The following is a 24,508-nucleotide window of genomic DNA, read 5'->3' as shown; positions in this document are numbered from 1 at the left end:
ATGAGGCAGAGGGACAGGAAGGGCTGGTGCGGAGGGGCAGCCAGGTCGGGCCCGCGAGGCTAATACTTACTAAACGGCAGCACGTACTAGACGCCATATGGTACTCGAGTGGCCCTGCGCTACCATCCCTAGATGTTAGGAAGAACCTGATGACCGGTACGCGGTGACGCAGACCGGGGAGTGCCCGCGAGTCGCTGACAGCCTGACAGCTGTCAGCAGAACGCCCTGGCCCCGGCGTCCCAGACGCGGGACAGCACCTTAGGACGACAGCCCGAGCCGGGGCAGTCTCCTTCTCCGCCACGGGGAGAGACCGGTAGCCGCCAGTTTGTAAGCACCGGGGGTGTTGCCGGGCAGAGTCCGCGTCCGGCAACAGAAGGCACCCCGACCTCCCGGGCAGGCACTGGACCCGGTTGCCCTCTTCCTGCCCGCACCGGGGTACAGAGGCTTGTGGGTAGCCGGGAGGACGTCAGCGCGACTGCATCCCGGGCCGCGGGCCACAGCGAGGACTGCGGGCGGGTCACGTGCCCCGGCCCTGCTCCGCTCGGGGCCAGAGCTCCGCAGCGAGTGACGTGGGGATATTTGTCCCAGAGCGATCACCGGAGAGTGAGAGGAAGGGGGCAGTCCTCTGCAAACCCCTAGCCCTCCCCATTCTAGGAAATAGGAGTGATCCAGTGACAGGGCCGGGTAAACAGTGTTGAAGGGGTGTGCAGATGTAGTTTCCTGGGGCCTGGTAATTACTTAGAAGGACCAACCCAGAGACGAGAACTTACAAAGGAAACATAGGTAGCCATCAAATGAGGAAACAGATACACTCTTGCTTTCAGTTCTGAGAATTACGGAACCCTGTCACTACAAAGTGTCAACCTCCTCTCCATAGAGACTACATTTGCTACCATTAAAGGAAATTCCTGATGTGTTTCAAATACCACCTCAGAATTGTTTTTTTTTTTATTGTTGTTTTGTTTTTGTTGTTGGGTGGTTTTAGGTTTTTTGGGTTTTTTTTTTTTTTTGGTTTTGGTTTTTGGCTTTTGTTTTTGTTTTGTTTTGTTTGTTTGTTTGTTTGTCTTTTCGAGACAGGGTTTCTCTGTGTAAGGGCTGTCCCGGAACTCACTCTGTAGACCAGACTGGCCTCGAACTCAGAAATCCACTTGCCCCTGCCTCCCAAGTGCTGGGATTAAAGGCGTGCGCCACCACTGCACGACCTCAGAATTGTTTTTAAGATTTTATACTTTTATGTTTATTAGTGTTTTGCTCACACTGTGCGCCTTGTGCATGCCATGTCGCCGAGAAGGTCAAAAAAGGTGTCAGATCTACTGGAACTGGTGTTATGGATGGTTGTGAGCAACCTCTTGAGTGCTAGGAATCAAACCCTTTTCCTCAGCAAGAACAAGTGCTCTTAACCATTGATCCATCTCTCCAGCCCACTATCTCAGAATTTTAGAAAAATTTCTGCAGTTCACTGATTTTAATGGGCACTCATACTTAGGGTGATCATGTAAATAATTCCATTGATGATATTATATTATTATTATTTTGGTTTGGTTTTTGGAGACAGAATTTCTCTGTGTAACAGTTCTGGATGTCCTGGAGTGATTCCCTTTGTAGACCAGGCTGGCTGTGAACTCAGAGATCCACCTGCCTCCCAAGTGCTTGGATCAAAGGCATGCACCACAACTGCCCCAAAAAGTTTTTTTTTTTTTTTTTTTTTTTTTTTTTTTTTTTTTGAGACAGGGTCCTTGGCTGTTGAACTTTCTCTGAGGATCAGGTTGGCCTCAACCTAATATAATTTCTGCCTCTGCCTGCCAAGTGCTATAATTAAGGTGTGTGCCACCATGCAGAGGAACAATAGTATTGATTTTTGTGTTACTTTGTGTGCCTTTTCAGATGAGCTACCTCTCTAGACCACTGTTCACCTGTTAAACCCAGCAATCCTCCTTCCCCAATTTACCCACACATAATACTTTGTTTCCATCATTTAACATATTCTGAGGGTCACACCATGCTTACTCTTTTTAATAGCAAACGAGCAAACAGCTTATCAAGACAGAAACAGAATGGGTTTCTCCAAGTTCTGGTGGCAAAAATATATTCAATTTATCCTAAACACCAAATTGTCAAACCTGATAATGTATACAAGCCTGGAGAAAGTATTCATTGCTTTAAACAAATGGGTTTCATAAGGGTTCTTATCCCCTCAATCCTTTTTAAAAGAACTGGATTGTTAACTTGTGATCATATTTAAAAATCTACTTTAGTTTCAAATACTGGGTATGGGATAGTTCATCTGGCTTATAAATATTTAATAAATTTATTGTACCTGCTTGCAAGTGAATAGAATTCATGGATAAGAATTAGCACTCAGGAGGCAGAGGCAGGAGGATTTCTGAGTTCGAGGCCAGCCTGGTCTACAAAGTGAGTTCCAGGACAGCCAGGGCTAAACAGAGAAACCCTGTCTCGAAAAACCAATATAGGGCTGGTGAGATGGCTCAGTGGGTAAGAGCACCCGACTGTTCTTCCAAAGGTCCAGAGTTCAAATCCCAGCAACCACATGGTGGCTCATAACCATCCATAACAAGATCTGATGCCCTCTTCTGGAGTGTCTGAAGACAGCTACAGTGTACTTAAATATAATAAATAAATAAATCTTAAAAAAAACATATATATAATACATATATATATATATATGTATATGTGTATATATATTAAAATAATTGCTGTAGAGCTTAGAATTTTCAAGGAGAGAAAACAAGGAGAGGAAAGCTTTAGCCTGGGGCAGTAGTGCACATCTTTAATCAGGAGCCAGGAGGATCTCAGTGAGTTCAAGGCTAGCCTGCTGTACACAGTGAGTTCCAGGCCAGCCAGGGCTACATGGTGAGACCCTGTCTCAAGGCGGGGAAGGAGGAGGTAGGTAAGTTTTGTAAATTTCAATTCTTTATGACCAGATTGTGAAACGGAACCCCCCTAGTTCCTGACGTGCACAAAGGGACCCCTAGCGGCCAAACTGAAAAGTTTTGCTTAAGTAGTCCATTCGGTTAGTTGAAATATACCTTTTACTTTTTTTTTTTTTTTTTTTTAGACAGAGTCTCACTGTATAGCTCTATATGACCTGGCCTGCCTTCATAGGCTTCCTGAGGCATTGATAGCTGAGCCTTCCTCTCATGCTTTACTTTTTTTTTTTTTTTTTTTTTTGGATTAAAAACGGCCTCCATTTCTTTTTTCTTTTATTTTTTGTTTCTTTTGAAACAGGATCCCACTGTGTAGCCCTGGCTGTCTTGGAACTCACTTTGTAGACCAGAGTGACCTTGAGCTCACACAGATCTGCCAGTCAGTCTACTAAGTACTGAGATGAAAGGCATGCACTACCACGCCCAGCCCTCAAAACTTATTCTATTTTGTACAGCTCATAATTTTATCATCAGAGTTCTCAGAAAAGTTGAAGAAAGCTCGAGCCGGGCATGGTGGTGCACACATTTAAATCTGAACAATTTAGAGGACCAGGCAAATTGAATCTCTGTGAGTTCAAGGCAAGTCTGGTCTACATAACGAGTTATGGGCCAGCAGGCCTACATCGTGAAACCCTGTCTCTAAATAAATAAATAAATAAATAAGCAAACTAAAATATATAGAGTCAAAGTTGGTTGCAATGGTGTACTCCTGTAATCCAAGCACTGGGAAGGCAGGCAGGAGGTTCAAGGGTTCAAGATCACTTTCTGCTACTACCTACTGAGATCCAGACCAGCCCGTGTTACATAAGAGCCCCCCAAAATGAATAGAAATTGAAAAAAAAAAAAAAAACGGATAAATAAATAGGAACAAGAATGCTTTCTAGAACTTCAACTTTCCGAAGATGCCTTAGTTGCCCGCCCTAGGAACTTAAATCTCCTCAAACCCACAATGCCTATCTTATTTAACAAGTACTCTAGAATATATTTCTGAATGTTGAGATTTCTACACAACTAATGATAAGCAACAACACGAAACCTTTTTTTAAAAAAAAGTGAAAATCAAATTCCGTATGAAGATTTCAGAATTATTCCAGCCTTCGACCCCGCAGAAGAAAGGTTTTTTTTCTTTCTCAGTGCTGCCCGTTCTGCCACCATGACCTCACAACCTCCTTCGCCAACCAGAGACCTCTAGGCAGTTTCGGAGACTAAAGGGTGAGGAACGGAATCATCAAAGCGATGTCATCAGTGACTCCAAGATGGGTTACAAAGGCGACTATCAGACCTTACTCTGGTAGGGCCTCCATTCAAGGAGTTCTCGGGGAGTTGGCTACAAAATGTGGGCAGGCGTGGGTACAGACGCTGCCTAAACTAACTCCGACCCAGAAGTGACTTCGCGGGCTCGTGCGGGGGGACCTTGTTGCCTTCCGCGCGGCTACCGTGAAGGACGCGAGCCGGTCCCAGGCTTTGAGAGCTCATTGGATGGTAGTGGCGTCACTCGGAGTGACGTCACAGGGCGAGGCGCAGGAGGTGGAACCATGGAGACTGGGCTTCCGGCCCCTCTAGCGTGGGGGCGGGGAGGAATTGGGAAGGTAGGGTTCGGGGCCTTAGTCACCTCGCAGCGGACTCGGGCTCCCTCGGTCTCCCGTCAACCCCCGACCTCTCCCCTAAACTTTGGACATTCTCCCCTACGGTGTACCTGACCCCACTCCACCAATCCCCAGACCCACCGCAGTCCTCCCCACTTTCCGCGGAGGCCACCGGCCGAGAGCCGAGGGCGCCTTTTGCACCGGCGCGGCCAGCGCGGGGTGCAGAGGCAACCCCGCAGCGCTGGGCGTGGGTTTCCCGAAACGCCGGGCCGACTGTCTGGGAGTGGCCCGTAGCCCCTGGCCGAGGGCTGGGGGAGCCTCCGCAACAGGCCCGGCCCCCAACCGGAGGAGCGCCGTCCGCGGTGGGGCTGTTTTCCGAGGTGCTGAGCCCGGTTCGCGACGTTTGCTTTTTAGCTGAGGTTTCCATGGGATGGGGGGTGCCGGGGGAACCTCCTTCCGGCACGATTGCGAGATCGCAGTGTTATGCCAGTAGCAGAAAAGCGGCTGGGGTGGAGAACGGTTTTAGTTAAAGGTACAGAGCTTAGTTCGGACTCTGGAGATTCTGTAACCCTAGGATGGCATCAGTTTGCATCTGCGCTTGAGCCATTAGCAGGTACCATTGAGTCTTCGCTGTTCCCACATGCAATTAGTGAGAACTTTTAGACTTTTGAGTTGGTGGTAAATGAATCCAGGGTGCTTACTTTCTACTTGTATTTTCTGGTTGCAGATAAAGATGTCTTTCTCCTTTTAACCGTCGCAGCAGATTATTAGACACTATTGACCAGAAATAAAAAAAAATTTAAACATTAAAAAAAAAAAAGCCTTTGGAGGATCATCTTCTTAGAACCCATTTCTATGTGTTGGGGTCGAAAAAGTACCATTTTTCAAATCCAGAGCTAAGAAAATACTGAGGCTGTTGGAAATGAATTTGAAGGGAGTTTTACACCTTGAATATGAAAATCTCTATCCTTGCATTAGTTTTTTTTTTTTTAAAAAACACCTAAATTCTCGCATTTAATTGATTCCTTTATTTATTTATTTATTTATTTTAACTTATTTGATTCCTTTTTAAAATACTAAATTGTTTGCTTCTTTTGCCTAGGTCTCTGTGTTGGTTAGTTGAAACAAAAAAATAAACATGGCCTTCTACAGTTATAATTCATTCTTAGCTATTTTCTGGACAAGGTAAGGCTTGGAGTTTCCCACAAAAAAAAAATGTATATAAACTCATGCATCTATATGGAAAATATGTGTTGTAAAAGACGTGGTGACAAATGCCTTTAGTCCCAGTACTCAGGAGACAGAGGCAGGCTGGTCTCTGAGTTCAAGGCCAGCCTGGGCTACATATCGAGACCCTGTCTCAAAAAAAAAAAAAAAAAAAAAAAAAAAGGAAGAAAGAAAAAGAAAACAGTAACCAAAACAAAAAGATTGGCTTAGTACAGAAAACCTTGTTGAGTTTTCAATACACTCAAGAAAAAACATATTTTAATTTAAACTGCTTTAGAATGTAAGCTGAGTAATTTTGTAAATACATGATAGAGGAAAAATAGATGAGACAGTTTTAGAATGGCATTTCTGTTATTGATGAAGATTACGCGAGGACCTCAGGTGTAAGGAAAAGTAAAATGGCTCTTAAACAAGCCTAGCCCAGGACATGTTCCAGTCTAAGGTCCCTGTCATCTCCCTTGTGCATTCAGAAGATGACTAACTGAATACTCACCACTTGCCACATTCATTGTATGTTTTTCCTTTTGTCCATTTATAGGCTATATTTTGAAATGTTTAAAAATTGCATTAAAGAATGGGAAAAAGCCATCCTTTAGCCAAGAACAACAATAAAAATCCCCCCTCTTTCTTTTTCTCCCTCGCTTGCTTTCTTTCTTTCTTTCTTTCTTTCTTTCCTTCCTTCCTTCCTTCCTTCCTTCCTTCCTTCCTTCCCTCCCCTTCCTTCCTTCCTTCCTTCCTTCCTTCCTTCCTTTCTTTCTCTTTTTGTTTGTTTGTCTTGGGGTTTTGTTGTTGTTTGTTTGTTTTGTATCTATGTCATGGAACTCACTCTGTAGACCAAGGTAGCCTCCAACTCAGGCATCTGCCTGCTTCTGCTCCTGAGTGCTGGGTTTAAAGGCATGCGCCACTCTGACTGGCTGCCTGGTGCTCTCTCTACTTGCCTGTGTTTTATTTATGTTCTAGCTTAACTGCAGGATTAGAATATAAAAGCCATTGGTTGAAGTGCTCAATTCTAATTCCTGTTTTCAAAGTCTCTTGAGGAATTTCAGGGAAATTATATTTCATCACTTTGAGGAAATCCATAGACACAGGGACAAAGCGGTATCACCTGGTTGGTTAATCCTCACAGGGACTATGAAGCTGTTTCATCAAAATGTTCTTGGTTGTCAGTAGAGGAGCTAATGGGGTACAAGTCATATCTTCAGCTGCTTAATGAGAGTAGAGAAAATACTGTCGAATATCATTCCTGGCAGAAATATGTGTTTGAATAGATACTTTTTCTTTTTCTTTTTTCGTTTCTTTTTTTTTTTTTTTTTTTTTTTTTTTTTTTTTTTTTTTTTTTTTTTTTTTTGAGACAAGGTTTCTTTTAGTAGCCCTGGAACGCTCTCTGTTATCAGGCTGGCCTTGAACTCAGAGAAATCCACCTGCCTCTGCCTCCCAAATGCTGGGACTACAGGTGTATGCCNTCCAGAAGAGGGCGTCAGATCTTGTTACAGATGGTTATGAGCCACCATGTGGTTGCTGGGATTTGAACTCTGGACCTTTGGAAGAACAGTCGGGTGCTCTTACCCACAGAGCCATCTCACTAGCCCGAATAGATACTTTTTCTAATAAGATATTTTAAATCTTTTTTTTTTGTTGTTGCTTAACTACTCAAAAAGAGCATGCCCCTGGTACCCTTTTGGAGATGACAGGGCATCTTAGGGAAGTCAGTTCTACCCTTGTACCATCTGGGTCCCAAGGACTTAACCAGGGTTTGATAGCAGTGCCTTTACCCCTCGAACTATCTCACTGGCCCCTAGATGTGTACATGAATAGTTTCAGAACTTGCTATAGCAAATTATTCTTCAGAATTAACTTACTAATATTTTTCATAAGAATATGTTCAATGATTGAGCACGATTCCGCTGTTTGAGAACTTAATTTTTAGTGTAGAGGTACAACCCAGTGGTGTACCTCTGCCTAGCATATGTGAACTACTTTTTTTTTTTTTTTTTTTGGCTTTGGTTCCCAGCATAGTTTTAATGGCACACACCTTAATCTCAGCACTAGGGAGGCAGAGGCAGGCAGATCTCTGAACTCCAAGCCTGCCTGGTCTACAGGCAAGTCCCAGGAGAGCCAGGGCTCCATAAACCCCGTCTCAATGTCAGTTTAAAAAAGAAAAAAGTTGTATTTCTGGCTGGGGGTAGGAGGCTTGCAGCTCAATGGTAGAGTACATTCTCAGGAAGTGGTCCTGGGCAGATGCCCAGCAACATACAAGTATACACACACACACACACACACACACACACACACACAATTGTATTTCATTCATTAATAAACATCAGCTGCTTATATTATAGCCTTATTGTCTTGTTGTCGTTTGTAGTAATACGTCTGACTGAATGAGTGTTATCCTCCTTTTCCAGACTGCCTGGCCATTGTGTGTACCCTTCCTGCTCTCATCTCCCATCACTTGCATTTCTCCACTTGCCAGATTCTCACTTACGTACAGCCTACATGAAAAACTGCGGAAGCAGGAAGTACTCCTACCCCAGTCTAACAGGCAATAATAAAGTCCATCCCTTACGAACCAGGCTCCCACAGAAACTGCACACAAGCTGCTGGCTACAACACGCCCCTGGCAAACCTCAGCTGGAGCAAACAGGGAAGTCAAAGGCACCAAGCCCTCAGCCTACCAAAGGAGCCGAGACGGAGACGACAGAAGAAAAGCGGCCTCTGAGACAAAAAATCGTGGATGAACTCAAATACTATTACAACGGATTCAGCTTGCTTTGGATTGACACCAAAGTCGCTGCCAGAATAGTGTGGAGGCTGCTGCATGGACATGCGCTAACCAGACGAGAGAGGCGAAGGGTAGGCAAGAAACAGATTTGAAATGGGGAAATAAAAACGAAAACTCCATCTTCAAAATCTTAAGTAACTTCCTCAGCATGCTGTAGGCCCTGAGGTTGATGCAGAGCACTCCCCACCCTCCTAAAGTAGAAACTGTAACTAGGGACCAGAAACCAAAGCTTCATACCATGCTGGGGTTGGGACCCAGGGCCTTGAGCATCTAAGCAAGGGATCTAGAAGGATCTATATTTCCTCCCAGCCCCAGAGAACCTATTTCATTCTGACCTTACTTGTCTTCACCTTTGCCTACAGAATTGTTAAAGTCGTGAGGTTTTTTAGGATTTATTTTCATCGTGTTAAATTATGTATAAGTATGTGTCAGCGTGTGGGTGTGTGCATATGAGAATAGGCGGCTGCAGAAGCCAGAGGCATCTGATTGCCTGGAGCTGGGGTTATGGACCATTGTAAGTGTAAGCCACCTGACATGGGTGCAGGGAACCGAACTCCTGTCCTGTGCTTCTGAGCCATCTCTCCAGTCCTATAATTGTGGTTTTAATCTTCTCAATGTCTTGAAAGGCTTCATGTTTTATATATCAAAAATATAAGCCAGGTAGTGGTGGCGCGTACCTTTAATCCCTGCACTGAAACAAGGGTAGTGCGAGGCCAGCCTGATGTACAGAGTGAGCTCCAGGTCAGCCAGGGCTACGCAGAGAAACCCTGTCTTGGCCCCACTCCTGTGTGTGTGTGTGTGTGTGTGTGTGTGTGTGTGTGTGTGTGTGTGTGAGTGTGTACGTTTTTAAGCCAAATGCAGTAGAGCATAATGTTAATCATAGGTACTGAGGACACTGAGGCAGGAGCAGCAGGTAAGCCCAGGAGTTCAAGATCAGCCTGGGCAACGTAGTAACCCTCAACTAATCTTAACTGATACAGGGTTTTACAAAAATGTGGACCTTTAAGAGATGTCTCATTAGTGCATATTGTCATAGGTCTCTTTGAGGGTAGCCCATACATACTAGCTGAGAGCTGTGTTGAAGAGGAGAGCCCTCCTTTCCAGCTGCGGAAACCTTAGTGTTTACACTAAGGCAGGCTTTGTTTTGGCGGTGGGTCTTGGATGGTTTGGTTGGGGCCTATCCTGCATATATAACGTTGCTGTGCATTTGTCTCTTCAGCTGTTGAGAACGTGTGCTGATGTCTTCCGCTTGGTTCCGTTTATGGTGTTCATAATTGTACCTTTTATGGAATTCTTGATACCAGTGTTTCTGAAGCTCTTCCCAGACATGTTGCCATCAACTTTTGAAAGTGAATCCAAAAAGGTATACAGGATTTTAAAGCTTTCTTTAAAAATTAATAGACTTTAGTTTTTAGAGCAGTTTCATAGGCTTACAGAAAAACTAGGCAGAAAACAGAGTTGCTATATTCCACTAATTCACCTCTCACAGCCCACGGGTTTCCTGTTGATAACAGCTTGCATCAGTGTGGTACACATGACTACTGTTAATATATTATACACTGTTATTAATGAAAGCACATGGCTGACGCTGGTATTCACCCTTTGTGGTTCCCAGGTCTGTCAGCTCTGAGTACTGCCCCGTCCACTGTCACAGGGTCACATGGAATAGTCTCACTGTTCTAAAACTCCGGTTTTGTGCCTGTTTGTATCTGCTGTGTCTCTCTTTCAGTCTGGTGACTACAGATGTTTCCCTCTGTGGTTTTGTCTTTCCCAGAATGCCTAGCAATTGGACTCACACACTTCAGATTGAATTCTTCCACTTACCAATATGCAGCTACAGTTCTCCCATGACATGGGGACTAGAGATGGCTCAGGGGTTAAGAGGACTTACTGCTCATGGCAGAGGAACCTGATTCAGTTTCCAGCACCCACATGGCAGCTCACAGCCACGTTTATCTCCACTTTTAGGGAATCCAATGCATAAAAATAAAAACAAAAAACCCAACAACTGAAGTTCTTCCCTGAAAAGACATGACATTACTAATTTTACTCATGGATAGACAAGTTTTTGTTTTGTTTTGTTTTTAAATCATTTACCTTTTGGAAATTGGTTGCTTCTAGTTTGGGCAGTGTTGAATAAAATGCTATGAATATTTGTGTTCAGGTTTTTTGTTTTTTTTTAACTTGAACAAGAGTAATTGCACACAGTAAGACTATATCTAGCATTGTAGGAATTTGCTAAGCTGTCTTCCAGAGCAGCCATGCATTCTGCATCCCACCTGAGAATGCTGTCCCCTGTCTTTCCCAGCATCTGATATACTTTGGACATTAACCACTCTAATAGGTGTGTATTAGTTAGCTTCTTTGGCATCCCTGTAACTTCCTTGTGGAGGTGTGTTTATTTTGCTCACCTGTGTGTGTGTGTGTGTGTGTGTGTGTGTGTGTGTGTGTGAGAGAGAGAGAGAGAGAGAGAGAGAGAGAGAGAGAGAGAATATATGTGTGGTGTACATGTGTGTGGGTGGCCATGCATGTGTATGCAAGTGTGTACATCTTATATTGGGTTCTGATTTATAGATATATCAGCTCCCCAACTTGTATATTGAGTTAGGGTCTCTCCCATAAGGCCATGGCTTGCTGATTTGGCTAGTGTAGTTTCCCAGTTTGCTTCTGCGTCCCACAGAGTGGGACTACAAATAGGCAGAACTCTGGTTCCTATGCCTGCGTGAGTGTGCACCTTGCCCACTGAGCTGTCTCCACAGCCTTTGTGTCCACTTTGTAATTGGGTGTTCTGTTTCTTGTTTTGAGGTTTCCGTTTGGTTGGTTGCTTGGGTTTTTTTGTTATTTTTTGGTTATTTATTTATTTATTTATTTGGAGACAGGGTTTCTCTGTGTAGCCCCGACTCTTCTAGGACTTGATCTGTAGATCAGGCTGCCTTGAACTCACATAGATCTTTCTGCCTCTGCTTCCCAGGTGCTAGGATTAAAGGCATGGGCCACTGCCTGGATGTTTTGAGTTCTTTCTGTATCCATATACAAGTCCTTTATCTACTTTGTATATATTTTCTCCCAGTCTGTGCCTCCCCACCCCCTGTCCCCATTCCTGGGAATGAAGCTAGCTTCTTTATTTTTTTATTTTTATTTTCCCATTTCTGTGAATGGATCCCAAGTCTTTGCCTGTGGTAGGCAAATGATTGATTAAGATACAACTCATACCTGTGGTTCACCTTTTCATAGGACAAACACTTAAAGTGATCATGTCTTTGGAGTTGCAACTAGAAGTTGGTTAACAAACTCAAGGTCACTTATATTCTGTGTTTGGGTGTTTGATCTACGTGTGTCTGTGTGCCTCATCCATGCCTGGTACCTGAGGAGGCCAGAAGGGGACATGGCCCTCCTGGAAATGGAGTTACAGAGGGTAATGTAGGTGCCAGGGGCTGAACCTGGGTCCTCTGGATGTCAGTGGAGCCATTTCATCAGCCCCAAGCTAGGTGATTCTACTTTTTTTTCTTCTAGAATTCTTAGTTTTACATTGTGTCTTCTAATATATAATCCAGTTTGTTTTTATGAAAGTTTATAATATCAGTATCAGGATTTTTATATGTAAATGTCTAGTTTTTATATTACTGTCTATTAAATGTCCAATCTCTACTATATTTTATTATATATTTGCTTGTTTTTGAAACAGGGTCTCACTATGTAACTCTGGCTGTCCTGGAACTCACTATGTAGACCAGGCTGTCCTGTAATTCACCAAGGTCTGCCTCCTTCTGCCTCCCAAGTGCTGGCATTAAAAGTGTGTACAATTATGCTCTAGCCTCTCTACTGTTATTTTAACTGCTAGAAAGAAAGAAAGAAAGAAAGAAAGAAAGAAAGAAAGAAAGAAAGAAAGAAAGAAAGAAAGAGAAAGAAAAAGAAAGAAAGAAAGGAAGGAAAAGGAAGGAAGGGTAAAGAAAGAAAAAAGGAAGGATCTGTGAGTTCAAGGTCACCTACCCTACATAGCTCCAAAACAAACAACAACAACAACAACAAAGAATAAAGAAGCTGAAGAAATGGATCAGAACTTAAGAGCTTTCAGGATCAGGTTCAATTCCCAGCATCCAACATGGTGGCTCAACCATGGGTAACTCCAGTTCCACAGGATCCAGTGCCTTCTGGTCCCTGTGGACAGGCATACATGCAGGCAAAATACCCATACATATAAAATAAGAACTAAAGGTTTATTTAGAATAATAATAACAAAGAAAAAGAATATCTAGCATTATGTTCTGTTGGGCCAAGCAGAGCTCTAGCACCCATGCAGGGAGGGTACCTTGGTGACCACAGGGAGGGCGCTGGGGAGGGGTAGAAGAGACGCTCCTTCCCATCGCCACTCTGTCTGCTAGACAATGTCATAAAGGTGGGAGCAAAGTTCTCTAAGGGACAATGAAATTTTCCACTCAGTAAGTGGGAAATACCATCTGAAACACAAGAAAGAAACCGTTCCATAGGAAGAATTTTGGAGCTGAGTTCAGTGAGTGGGTGAAATTTTAGCACAGTCTGCAAGTCTGGGAGGCAGCTGGTCAAGGAGACAGACAGAAGGCAGGCGGGAAAGCATCGCCCACTCTTAAGGACTGTGAACCTCAATGGTAGTAAATAATGAAAGTAAAACTTGACACCATAGTGGGTGGCATGATCAAATCCGTACTGTAGAGAAATAACTGCTGGTAGAAGGACTGAAGTGCCACAAGAAGGGAGAAAGCAAGGTCTAAATCAAGAGGTTTACACTGAGAATAAAGGGTGCAAGACAGATGAGAAGTTCCTTATGTAGACCAGGCTGGCTTTGAACTCACAGAGATCTGCCTGCCTCTGCCTCCTGTGCACTGGGATTAAAAGTGTGTGCTCTGTGGGCTGAAGAGAAGGCTCAGAGGTTAAGAGCACTGGCTGCTCGCTCTTCCAGAGGTCCTGAGTTCAATTCCCAGCAACCACATGGTGGCTCACAACCATCTGTAAAGTGATCTGATGCCCTCTTGTGGTGTGTCTGAAGACAGCGACAGCGATACTGAAGACAGTATTTAGGAATAGACTCCTATTCCTAAAATAAGTAGATAATTCTTGAAAGACAGACAGACAGAAAGAAAGAAAGAAAAAAGAAAGAAAGTGCCACCACATCTGGCTCCTTTTTTCATTCAGCGATGTTAAGAACAGAATCCAGGGCCTCATGCATGCTTGGCCAGCACTTTACCACTGTTCTATACCCCTAAACCTTAGTTTAAGATTAAAGAGGAAAAACAATCAAACTATAATATTTAACTGCCTGAAGATGGCTTAATTTACCTAAACTCTGGCTAAGCGCCCTTTGCAAGCTGTTAAAGTTACAGGCCTTAGTTTACTTACCATTTAAAACAGTCAGGATCCAGAAACAACAACCCACAGCATTCCAATGAAGATGTTCTTGAATACAGAGAACTTGGGGGACTGAGGGAATGGCTTAACTATACCTGCTTCTCTCTACCTTGTGCCCAGAATTTGACCATGTTTATTTCAAAATTCTAACATGGCATCATTTCTGACAGAAAGAGTCAGTAACTATTAGTCAACAGAGTTTTTTTTTTTTTTTTTAATTTATATGAGTACACTGTCACTGTCTTCAGACACGCCATAAGAGGGCATCAGATCCCACTACAGATGGTTGTGAACCACCATATGGTTGCTGGGAATTGAACTCAAAACCTCTGGAAGAGGGAACAGTCAGGGCTCTTAACCACTGAGCCATCTCTCCAGCCCTAGTTGGAGAGGCAGAGGCAGAGGCAGAGGCAGAGAGGCAGAGAGGCAGAGAGGCAGAGAGGCAGAGAGGCAGAGAGGCAGAGGCAGAGGCAGAGGCAGAGGCAGAGGCAGAGAGGGTCTTTAGTTTGATCTCAGCTTGGACTATATAGCAAGTTCTAGGACAGCCAAGGATCTATAGAGAGACCCTGTCTCAAAAACAAAGAACGTATATTTAATTCTCTTCTGTCTAGTGCTTTTTTCAAATCTATTATAGCAGATAACACTATATTATAATTATATATTTTCGATTTAAACTGTAAGGTCGGTGAGCATAGAGTTAGTGTCTGAGTACTCTTTGTAGTGCAAAATCTGGGGCTATGTACCAGAGTTTGGCTTAAGTGGTAGCCTAGATGAAGTTGGGAGATAGCAACTCATCTAATAACAGAGCCTCTCATTGAGACTTACCATCATGGTATTAGTGAGAACTAAATGCAAGATTAAGGAGACAAGTCAAAGGGAAGTTCCTTCAAAGTGGCCTGGCTCTTACAAACTTACGTAATCCAGCAGGCTAATAATGTTACGATGCTATGTGCTGTGTGGATGAACCTTAGCAAGGAGGGAGTTTGTTCCCTCAGCACCATCCCGCAGTTATGACTAACTTTTCCCTCTTCGGTTAAGGAAGAAAAACAGAAAAAGACGATGGCTGCCAAATTGGAAATAGCAAAATTCCTTCAAGAAACCATGACAGAGATGGCGAGGAGAAACCGAGCCGAGTCGGGAGATGCTTCTTCCGAGCTTTCCTCCTATGTGAGACAGGTGACAAGGGGCTCGTCCCAGGCCAGCGACTTCTGGGCTGGAGTTACAAAACAAGCATGTCATCGTGCGCTATCCAGATTGTTCAGAATCTCTGAAATGTCACATAACCTAAATTATAAACAAATAACATTTAAACATTTAGGGTGGTTTGCAAAAAATAAAATAAAATAAAGCCACCTTAAAGTAATCATCTGAAAAGAAAAATCAGCACAAACTTCAAAAATCCTGCTGATGGTTCTAGTGACGAAATTTGATTCTCGCTTTACAGGGGTTGGGGGTTGGACTAGACATTGAACCCAGCCAGCATGCATGCAAGTCAAGTACCCAGTCTTCCCCTAAGCTACAACCTGACACTGTTTATTCCCAGGGAATCACTGGATCCATTCCTATACAACACAGAAAGTCTCTAATTCCTTCGACATCTTCTTCAAATAATCTATTAAGGAGGTTTTGTTAAGTAAGAGATGGGTTTTAATTGGCCTTTGTCCCACTGCCTAGGTCCAAACAGGTCACAAGCCCTCCACGAAGGAGATCGTTAGCTTCTCCAAGCTCTTCGAGGATCAGTTAGCCCTGGAGCACTTAGACCGGCCCCAGCTGGTTGCCCTGTGCAAGCTGCTGGAACTGCAGACCTTCGGAACAAACAACCTGCTCCGCTTCCAGCTCCTGATGACACTGAAGGCTATAAAAGCAGATGATGAAGTAAGAGCAGAACCATAGCAGCGGGCCTCTGGGAGGGCGAAGGGTACCTTCGCTGACTGCATTGGTTTCTGTTGGGTCTGCCAGAGAGACAGCCAGCAAAGTGAATGGCTTGAGAAACCGTTCCTGGGACAACTTCAACTTTTACTACTCACTTTCGTATTAGTTTGTTGTATCTTGAGAAGGGCATTGTAAGCAGCCAGTAATCTGGATGTATTACCTGGGAATAGTCTAAAGTAGTTAGGATCTGCTGGGAAGGAAGTACCCGCTCAGTAGATTCTTGGCAGCATTTACCCTATCACACACACACTGTTCTCCTACGGAGGAACTGGTGCCAAAGTAAAGATTCTGCTGGGTAAGTTGGTCTAGTTAAAAGAAGGTGGCAGAACACAATGCTAGGAGGAAAACCAAGGTCTGGCCATCTTGCAGAAGGCACCATTTGTACTATTAACTACTAATCGGGCTCCTTTAGAATATGGAAAGACTTTCCTGACTCTCAATCAGCTGTTGTAGTGTTCTACTTAGGGGAGCGTGTTTCCCAAAACAAAGACAAGCACATTGGCCCTATTTAGATTTTAGATGTTGCTTTCAGAACTTTGGTATGAACGATTCTGGTCCCAGGAGAACAGTAGTTTTGGGTCACACCATGCAGAAATTGTTATTTATCAGGGGTCTTGTGGACCAGAGAACCCAGGTTGTTCCTGGGGTGGCGGTCTAGGAAACTGCATTGAGACACTCAGCCAATGGGATCAGGAGGAAGCTTTTCACAACAGTTTTTTTGTTTTTGTTTTTTTTTTTCCTAACAAGCCCTAAATTTTTTTTTAATTAATTAATTAATTAATTAATTATTTTTATTTTTTTTTTTTTTGTTTTTCGAGACAGGGTTTCTCTGTGTAGCCCTAGCTGTCCTGGAACTCACTTTGTAGACCAGGCTGGCCTTGAACTCAGAAATCCACCTGCCTCTGCCTCCCGAGAGCTGGGATTAAAGGCATGCGCCACCACGCCCGGCAGCCCTAAAATTTAAAAAGAAAAGTAGATGTTACAACTAGACAAAATCCAAACCAAGATAGGAAATACTTTACTGGCAAAATGCTGGGGGCAGCTCTATAACTATCGTTTATTGCCATCTGTCCATTAGCAGTATCCCTCCATCTCAACTGCCACCTTCCCACGTGGCCCGTTTACAGCAGTCAGTGCAGGGACAGAGGGCCGAAGCATCAGAGTTGGGTTTTCTATCAGTTCTGCTGGAATATAGGGGTTAAGTAGAATTGGAATCCAAAGAGCTAACACTGTCCCTTATACCTGTTGCAGATAATTGCCAAAGAAGGGGTGAAGGCTTTGAGTGTGTCAGAACTACAGTCTGCGTGCCGGGCCCGGGGGATGAGGTCTCTGGGCCTCACTGAGGAGCAACTGTGCCAGCAGCTCACAGGGGCAAGTAGCACTCCAGCTTCCTCACTGAGCCTTTCTCCCTGGGACTCACAGACCTCAGGTGGGGACGGCTTTGCAAACTGTGAGTCGGCTGTCCATGGCTGTGACTAAATGCATCTGAAAGAGGGAGCTTTGTTTTGGCTCAGGGTGCCCATGCCTTCAGCCAATGGTCGCCTGGTGCCAGTTCCCTGGTCCTGTGCCAAGGACTAGGACCTCTGCTCTATGCAGAGAAGTCTTGTTCATTTTATGGTGGCCAAGAAAGAGGTGCACACCTTTAAATCCCAGCACTTGGGACACAGAGGCAGACAGATTTGTGAGCTTGGGGCCAGCCTGGTCTACACAGTGAGTTCCAGGCTGGCTAGGGTTACAAAGTGAAACCCTGGTTTTGTGTCTTAAATTTTAAAAGAGCAAAGAATCAGGAGACAAGGTTCCAAAATTCCCTTCAGTGGTCTAACCTCTTCCCACCAGGCCTCAGCTCTAAAGTTCTACACTTCCTAAAAGCACTATAGGCTGCTGAACATGCTTTTAACACATGGGACTCAGGAGAACATTTAAAGTCCAGACAGCTAAGTCACCACACATAGTTAACCTTATTTCATGGAACAGTTAAATATACCCTGGAGAGGTTCATCTGTTTTCCCCTTCGACAGGGACAGGGAGCCAGTTTTCTACAGTGCTATTATAAACTATCATGATTACAAGTGATCACAATGGCAGTCATTTAGTAGCTTAAAGCCCTAAAGGTCACAAGTGCTGGCTGGAGTCCTCCCTGGAGTCCCTGGGGAATGATCCATTCCCAAACTCCTTGAGTTTGTTGGCAGAGCTGAGTTTTCTGCAGCTGTAGGAAGGAAGATGTTCTTGTCTCTTCACTGGCTGCCAGTCCGCCCGTTCTCAGCTCCAGGAGCCACCTGTATTTCCCTCTTGGCCCCCGCTTCCATCTGCAAAGTCTGCCATGTGCCAGTCCCGACTCGTGCCTTAGACCTTGGACTTCTGGTTTGGGCCTCCAGGTCTCGTGATTAGGTAAAGCCCACCTTGATCATATCTCAGAGTAGACTGACGTGGGACCTCCATTCCATCTGTAAAATCCCTTCATAAAGCATCTTGACCAGCGGGTCTCAACCTCCTGATGCTGGGGACCATGAATGCAGTTCCTCATGTTGTGGTGACCCCCAGCTATACAATTATTTTCATGGCTATGTCATAACTATTTTTGCTACTTTTATGAATTGTAATGTAAATATTTGTTTTCTGATGGTCTTAAGTGACCCCTGTGAATGAGTCATTGTGACCCACTGTGACCTACAAGTTGAGAACCGCTGAGCTAGATTAATGTTTGAATAACTGGGAGGTGTGTGTATATGGTGGATCTTGGGACCAATTTAGAATTTGGCTAAAACAAAAAACGTGTGGTCTTGGCAGAAATGCACACACACAGGTCTATCACGGTCAGTTCAGTCTCTGCTGACAGGTGTCATCTCAGAGCCCACTTTGGCTACTTTTCCTCTTGTGCTCCAAATCAGCATATGGTGTTGGTTTTGGTGGTAGATGTCTGTAGCCCCCATCAGAGAGCACACTGTATTCTAACAGCAGCAGCAGTGTATTCAAACACCAAGAATTAGCTCTCCTTAGGTTCTCATTGTTATCAGTGTAAGACCTTCTGTATCATGTTAAGATTATTTGGGGCCAAGGGTCAGTGTTGTCACTTGGAAACCATGTTAGGGAGCCATTCTCCTCTTAGCACAATACACTAACTAACTGGAAGATGAACCTTCATAGAGGGCAATCCATTGGTTGAGAGACTAAGGCAGAAGGATTACCATGAGTTGAGACCAGCTTATAGTGAGTTTTAGGACAGCATGGGCTTCAGAGTGAGACCTTGTCTCAAAAAAAAAAAAAAAAAAAAAGAAAAAAGAAAAAAAGAAAAAAGAAAAAAAAAGTAAGATATTAAAAATGGTAAGCATGTGGCTATCTTAACCTTTCTTATAAAATAAATGAAACTAGAGATAAGCCACATTCACATATTAGCAAAGTTCAGGCTCTGTTAGAGATCAGGTAGAGGGCACTTAGGTGTTGCTAGCTGAAAAATAAAAACTCTGTGAAGATAAACCACATCATCATTCAAAATAGAAACACACACACATTGCCTGCCTTGGTAGCTGATAGCTCTAATCCTAGCGCTCAGGAAGCTGAGGCATGAGGGCCACCAAAAGCTCAAGACCAGCCAGCCTGGGTCACAGAGAGTATGAGAGCCTGTCCTGAAAAGCAACAGAAGACACGGCAGGCAGAAGCATCTGTAGGTCCCTGGAGCTGTGAGCTGCCTGGTGTGGGTGCTGGAACTGAACGGAGGTCCCGTGTGCAGTAGTACCTGGAGCAGTACATACTCTTAACCAATGAGCCACCTCTGCTGCCCCCATCCTAAATTTTGTTCTGTTCTGTTTGTTTAAGAGACAGGATCTCACTCTGCCTCTCTGCCTGGCTAGACTGTGCAAACCAAGCTGCCCTTGAGCTCAGAGGTCTGCCTGCCTCCATTTCCTTAGCACTGGGACTATGGCATTTGACTACAATGGAAACATATCCAGATACTTAAAGGGTTAGTACTACATCTGCTGACATGATTCTGCTTCAGTGGGGATAAAACAGCAAGGGACAAAGGCTGGCAAGATGGCTCATCTGCCAAAGCACATGCTGCAAAAGCCGGAAACACCAGTTTAGTTCCTAGACCCGACAGTGGAAGACAAAATCCCTCCTCAAAGGTGTCGTCTGAAATTCACTCAGACCCATACTTATGCATCACAGACACAGACACAGACACACACACACACACACACACACACAAGCAAAATACAAAGCAATATGTGTCACTCATTACGTAACGTTTACAGAACAGTTGTGACATGGTGGCCCTTGCCTGTAACCCCAGCACTTAGGAGCCTTGAGACAAGGGGATCACAGGTGAGAGACCTGGGCTACATAGCAAAATGAAAGTAAACACACAAAAAACTTGGCCATTGTGGTGCTTTAAAACTCACATCACACCTTCATTCTAATGCTGACTTCTTTGCTTAATAAGGTTTATTATTATTATTATTATTATTTCGAGACAGGCTCTTATCATGTAGCTCAGGCTGGCCTTGAACTCAACATCCTGCCTCCACCTCCCAAATCTGAACTACAGGCACGTGCCTGGCTTCTGGGTTATCCTTTCTGGCCGTCTGTTTCTGCTAAGAGAAGACACTTAGCTATTTGGATGCATAACTGGAGAGAGTTTCAGTGAGGAGTGCGAGTGGGTACCTGCCCAGAGGTAGAAGCCAGGAGGCTGGTACTTTCATCCTGTGCCACAGGTTATCATCAGTGTGCTCTGGGAACAGCTGCAAGCCAGGGAAGCAACAGGTGACAAACAGGTCCTCTCCAGCTACAGCAGTCTATATCGCCATGTCTTATTACCTCCCGTTCTCTAGTGGCTGGACCTCCACTTGAAGGAGAACGTCCCTCCTTCTCTTTTGCTCCTGTCACGCACCTTCTACCTGATAGACGTGAAGCCAAAGCCTATTGAACTCTCACCAAACATAGAGGTAAGTGTATGGATGCAGACAGAGCCTGTATCCCACCAGCAAGGCCTCCACAGATGTCTTCCGGTCAGAGCAGGCACTACTTTGGGAATTTAGGTTAGCTGGCTTTTAGTACTGTTCATTACTTGTCTCTTTTTAAACTAATGGTTCCTTTTCTTTCCAAGTTCAATTGTTCATATTTATATAAATGTCAAAGCAAATAAGGAATAACTTAGAATGTTAACTTTTTTCTTCTTTTTTTCAACTCATTTCTTTTTAACCTGTAGTTTTTTTGTTTTTTGCTTTGTTTTTGTTTTTTTGGTTGGTTGGTTGATTTTTCAAAACAGAACTTCTCCGTGTAGTCCTGGCTGTCCTGGAACTTGCTCTGTAGCCCAGGCTGGCCTCGAACCCGAGACCTGCCTGCCCCTGCCTCACCACTGCTGGGATTAAGGTAGCTCCACCACTGGCAGCTTTGTTTGTTTATGACTGGGAACACCACCAGAATTGCCAAATTGTTTTGTGGTTTTGGGTTTTGTTTATTTGGTTTGTATCTCACTATGAATCCTTAATTAGCCTAGAGCTCACTATGTAAACCAAGCTGGTCTTGAACTCACAGAGATCCTCTGAATTTACCTCCTGGATGCTAGGATTAAAGGCGTGGGCCGCTCTACCTGTGCGTGTTTGTTTGAGGACAGGGTCTTACTAATTAGTGCTCAGTAGCCTAGGACTTCATATTTTAAATCCTAGAATATAAATACCGACTGGGCGTGGTGGCACACGCCTTTAATCCCAGCACTTGGGAGGCAGAGGCAGGTGGATTTCTGAGTTCGAGGCCAGCCTGGTCTACAAAGTGAGTTCCAGGACAGCCAGGGCTACACAGAGAAACCCTGTCTCGAAAAACCAAAAAAAAAAAAAAAATAATAATAATAATAATAAATACCATGCAACTTTTGTATATAGGGAGTTCAGTATCCAAATACTAACTTACAGGATCATATTCCATGTAACTCAAGAAAGTCTACTAGGCATAGTGGTAAACGCCTTTGATCCCAGCACTTGGGAAGTAGAGGCAGGTGGGATCTCAACGAATTCAAGACTAGTCTGGTCTATATAGTGAGTTCCAGGCCAACCTTCACATTGAAATTCATCTCAAAGCAACAAAAACAGAGGAAGATATAATCAGGCACACACCTTTAATCCCAGCAGAGGTCAGCTCTAGGCCAGCTAGATCTACATAGTGAGACCCTGCCCATACACATACACATACACATACACGCACGCACACCCTCCACCCCACATGCATACCCCCACACAGAGGGACAGAGGAAGGCACATATTCTTGTCCAATGTTCTGGGTCTGACTGTTTATTACACTTGTATAATGTTTCCCCAGACTCCAAAGACAAACCTTGGAATACCGATACCTCCGCCCCCCGAGTCAAAGGAGAACCTCACAGACCCCGCGCCTCAGCTAAAGGGAACGAAGGTTAGTCACTTTACTCTCTTTCTACGTGATTAAACTGGAAAAAAATTATCAGTCCTAATTTTCTTTTCCTCAAAACGAGATGATGGTGTAGCTCAGGCTGGTTTCAGGCTCCGGGACCCCTTGCCTCAGTCTCACAAGGACTGAGATGACAGAAGCACACACCCTGCCAATTCTCTGCATCTCTAACCCTCCCAGTGGGACAGAGCTCATTGTGTCCAGTGCAGTACTACCTGCTAATAAAGAACATCAATAGCACTGCTTAATCTGTTTCTTAAAAAGCTCAACATATTGGACTGGGTGTGTAGCTCATGGGTAACCGGCTTATGGAAAACGTGAAACCACAGCTTCCATCCCCAGCACTGCCAGAAATAATGTTTAAGTCAACATTTGATTTCATGGAATTTTCAGTTTTTTGCCTTTCAAATCCTACATAATATAGTTGTTACAAGTTCCTGGTATCCGTGGTAGATCCTGGTATGCACTGGCTTAAATCACTAATTTCTCAGTTCTAATGTTTAAGGATGAAGAATTTATACAACTGCCTCCAGTACCGTCATCACTCATAACACCAGCAGCAACTATTTCCAAAGAAGCAGTAAGTAACCTACAGAGAAACCTCTCCCCAGGTCTCTGCAAGGGCATCGGGACCACAGCATCATGCGTACCACAGAACACTACAAGATTCTTGCTGCCATCCAGACAGGAATGCAGGCTGGGCTCTAGCAATCTCACAGCTGCTGCCTCTTCCCCTCAACTGTCCCAAAGTAGAGGGGGAGCCAGCACCCTGGTGGGGCAACCTAAGCATGGAAGTCTAGAGCTCATTACACTATAGGCAGAGCCTTGGTTTTATGTGCTAAATGCAAATAGTTTCCACATGTTATCCAGTTTACATGGGCTTCTGATGTCAGGAAATACAAACAGGAAAACAATTAAAGTTTTAGAAAAATACATGTAAATAGGACATTTTTGTGCCCACTTCTCCCATTTGGGCCAAGTAATTTGGGGGAGGTCAGAAAGCACAAGCAAACAGTAGGAAGGTCACCGGGTGGAGTGGGTGGCTGGGGACAGATGAACTGCGTGTAACAGGTCCACTATAGGCTCGTCTGTGGCTGGGTTGGCACTCAGAAAAGGATTCTGTGCTTGTGTCTCCACATTTATCGCCAAAGCAATCACACAGATATGATTCTGTGGCCCCTGTCTCGTTGCTTTCCTTTGGGGAGGGTGGAGGATGTGTACACACACACACACACACACACACACACACACACACACACACACACACACACACGTTGAGTCTGGCTTGTGGCCATTAGTTTGGTTAAGAAGGTCAAAGTGGATGCTTGCAGAATTTAAGCTGCTTGTGACCAAAGCCTAAAGTGTTGTTTTCTATCCAGATCCTCCAGGCCAAGTCCCAGGGGACCTCACAGAACAGCAAGGCTAATTCCAAAGGAGCCTAAGGACCCCTTGAAGGCGGAGCTCCCTCTCTCCAGTCACTGCCCCTCCGCAGTGGTGTCCACAAAGCAATTCTGGCTAAGACTGTCTAGCTTAAGATAAAGGATCAGCCATTAAGTCGTTGGAGGCCTCGTGACCATTCCAGAGATGCAAGCAGTGACACCAAGTTCAGGCCATTTAGAGATGCTTAATTACAGTCTATCTCTACTGTATAATTTTGTCATCTTACTAAACCTTGCATAAAGCCACTTCCACCAAGTTGTGTTTGAATGGCTTCCTGTTTGTGTGCACTTGGGGAGGGGCCTGAGCTGGGGTGGGGGTGTGGTTTCTAGACAAGCACTGTCACTGAACTGTATGTATTCCCCTGCCCTTTCCCTTTTGATAAATGTCAAGGAAAGATCAAAATTGCCCAGGCTAGCCTTGAATTTTCACACACACACACACACACACACACACACACACACACACACACACACACACCAATCTCCCAAGTAGCTAGGATTATATAGACTTTATGTTACCAGGCCCAGTTGGATGTGGGCCTTTTAAGAGGAAATATATTGTACAATGGAGTCAGCTTGGCACCTTGGATGCCTCTCTGCCTCCTGTGGCTTGGAATCATTAGCCAGAACATGGAGGCTCCCCAAACCACCTTTAAGAGCACCTGGCCAGCCTTTGTAGAGGGACTCCTCAGTAGAACAGTACCATACCCGTGGACCAGGACGGACGTGCTTCCGGGAAGGCAGAACTTCTTAGAGAATTAAAACAGATAGTGATACTGGAGGGACTGTCCAGCCAGA

The 24,508-nt window shown here is 44.4% G+C and overlaps 3 protein-coding genes across 5 annotated transcripts in view; 2 read left to right on the top strand and 1 right to left on the bottom strand.

The window, feature by feature from the left end:
• Nsd3 (nuclear receptor binding SET domain protein 3) overlaps nucleotides 1-476 on the bottom strand; it is a 113,652-nt gene extending 113,176 nt beyond the window's left edge. Inside the window, exon 1 of one of the 2 annotated variants that reach the window (XM_021219913.1) lies at nucleotides 71-476. The gene's annotated coding sequence lies outside the window, so the exon portion shown is untranslated. The remainder of the gene's footprint in view (nucleotides 1-70) is intronic. The other variant, XM_029532272.1, reaches the window with a different exon arrangement.
• LOC110336232 (collagen alpha-1(I) chain-like) lies at nucleotides 1-5,511 on the top strand. Its single transcript, XM_021218691.1, has 3 exons — nucleotides 1-26; nucleotides 210-569; nucleotides 4,509-5,511. The coding sequence occupies exons 1-3, from the start codon at nucleotides 1-3 to the stop codon at nucleotides 5,059-5,061; spliced, it is 939 nt and encodes a 312-aa protein (XP_021074350.1). The 3' UTR covers nucleotides 5,062-5,511.
• Nucleotides 4,547-23,966, top strand: Letm2 (leucine zipper and EF-hand containing transmembrane protein 2). 2 transcript variants are annotated; one of them, XM_021219458.1, is made up of 11 exons: nucleotides 4,547-4,911; nucleotides 5,634-5,716; nucleotides 8,164-8,611; nucleotides 9,760-9,903; nucleotides 14,961-15,098; nucleotides 15,597-15,797; nucleotides 17,106-17,225; nucleotides 20,681-20,794; nucleotides 22,164-22,256; nucleotides 22,777-22,851; nucleotides 23,651-23,966. In XM_021219458.1, the coding sequence occupies exons 2-11, from the start codon at nucleotides 5,670-5,672 to the stop codon at nucleotides 23,711-23,713; spliced, it is 1,443 nt and encodes a 480-aa protein (XP_021075117.1). In that variant the 5' UTR covers nucleotides 4,547-4,911; nucleotides 5,634-5,669; the 3' UTR covers nucleotides 23,714-23,966. The 2 variants fall into 2 exon arrangements, with proteins under 2 accessions (XP_021075117.1, XP_029388146.1); XM_029532286.1 differs by lacking the exon at nucleotides 9,760-9,903 and having other exon boundaries at nucleotides 4,838-4,911.
• The last annotated feature ends 542 nt before the right edge of the window (nucleotides 23,967-24,508 follow it).

The sequence above is a fragment of the Mus pahari genome, chromosome 19 (genome assembly GCF_900095145.1).
Source record: "Mus pahari chromosome 19, PAHARI_EIJ_v1.1, whole genome shotgun sequence".
NCBI classification, from domain to species: Eukaryota; Metazoa; Chordata; class Mammalia; order Rodentia; family Muridae; genus Mus; species Mus pahari.
The sequence above is the reverse complement of the archived record's forward strand: the minus strand, read 5'-3'. Positions and strand labels throughout refer to the sequence as shown.

Bases quoted from the DNA above. Each gene is read 5' to 3' on its own strand.
- LOC110336232 (XM_021218691.1), top strand. From the start codon at position 1: ATGAGGCAGAGGGACAGGAAGGGCTG. The intron at 27-209 runs GTGCGGAGGGGC...ACAGCCTGACAG, and splicing joins CAGAGGGACAGGAAGGGCTG to CTGTCAGCAGAACGCCCTGG. The intron at 570-4,508 runs GTGGGGATATTT...CGGCCCCTCTAG, and splicing joins AGAGCTCCGCAGCGAGTGAC to CGTGGGGGCGGGGAGGAATT.
- Letm2 (XM_021219458.1), top strand. From the start codon at position 5,670: ATGGCCTTCTACAGTTATAATTCATTCTTAGCTATTTTCTGGACAAG. The intron at 5,717-8,163 runs GTAAGGCTTGGA...CTCCTTTTCCAG, and splicing joins TTAGCTATTTTCTGGACAAG to ACTGCCTGGCCATTGTGTGT. The intron at 8,612-9,759 runs GTAGGCAAGAAA...TTGTCTCTTCAG, and splicing joins CCAGACGAGAGAGGCGAAGG to CTGTTGAGAACGTGTGCTGA.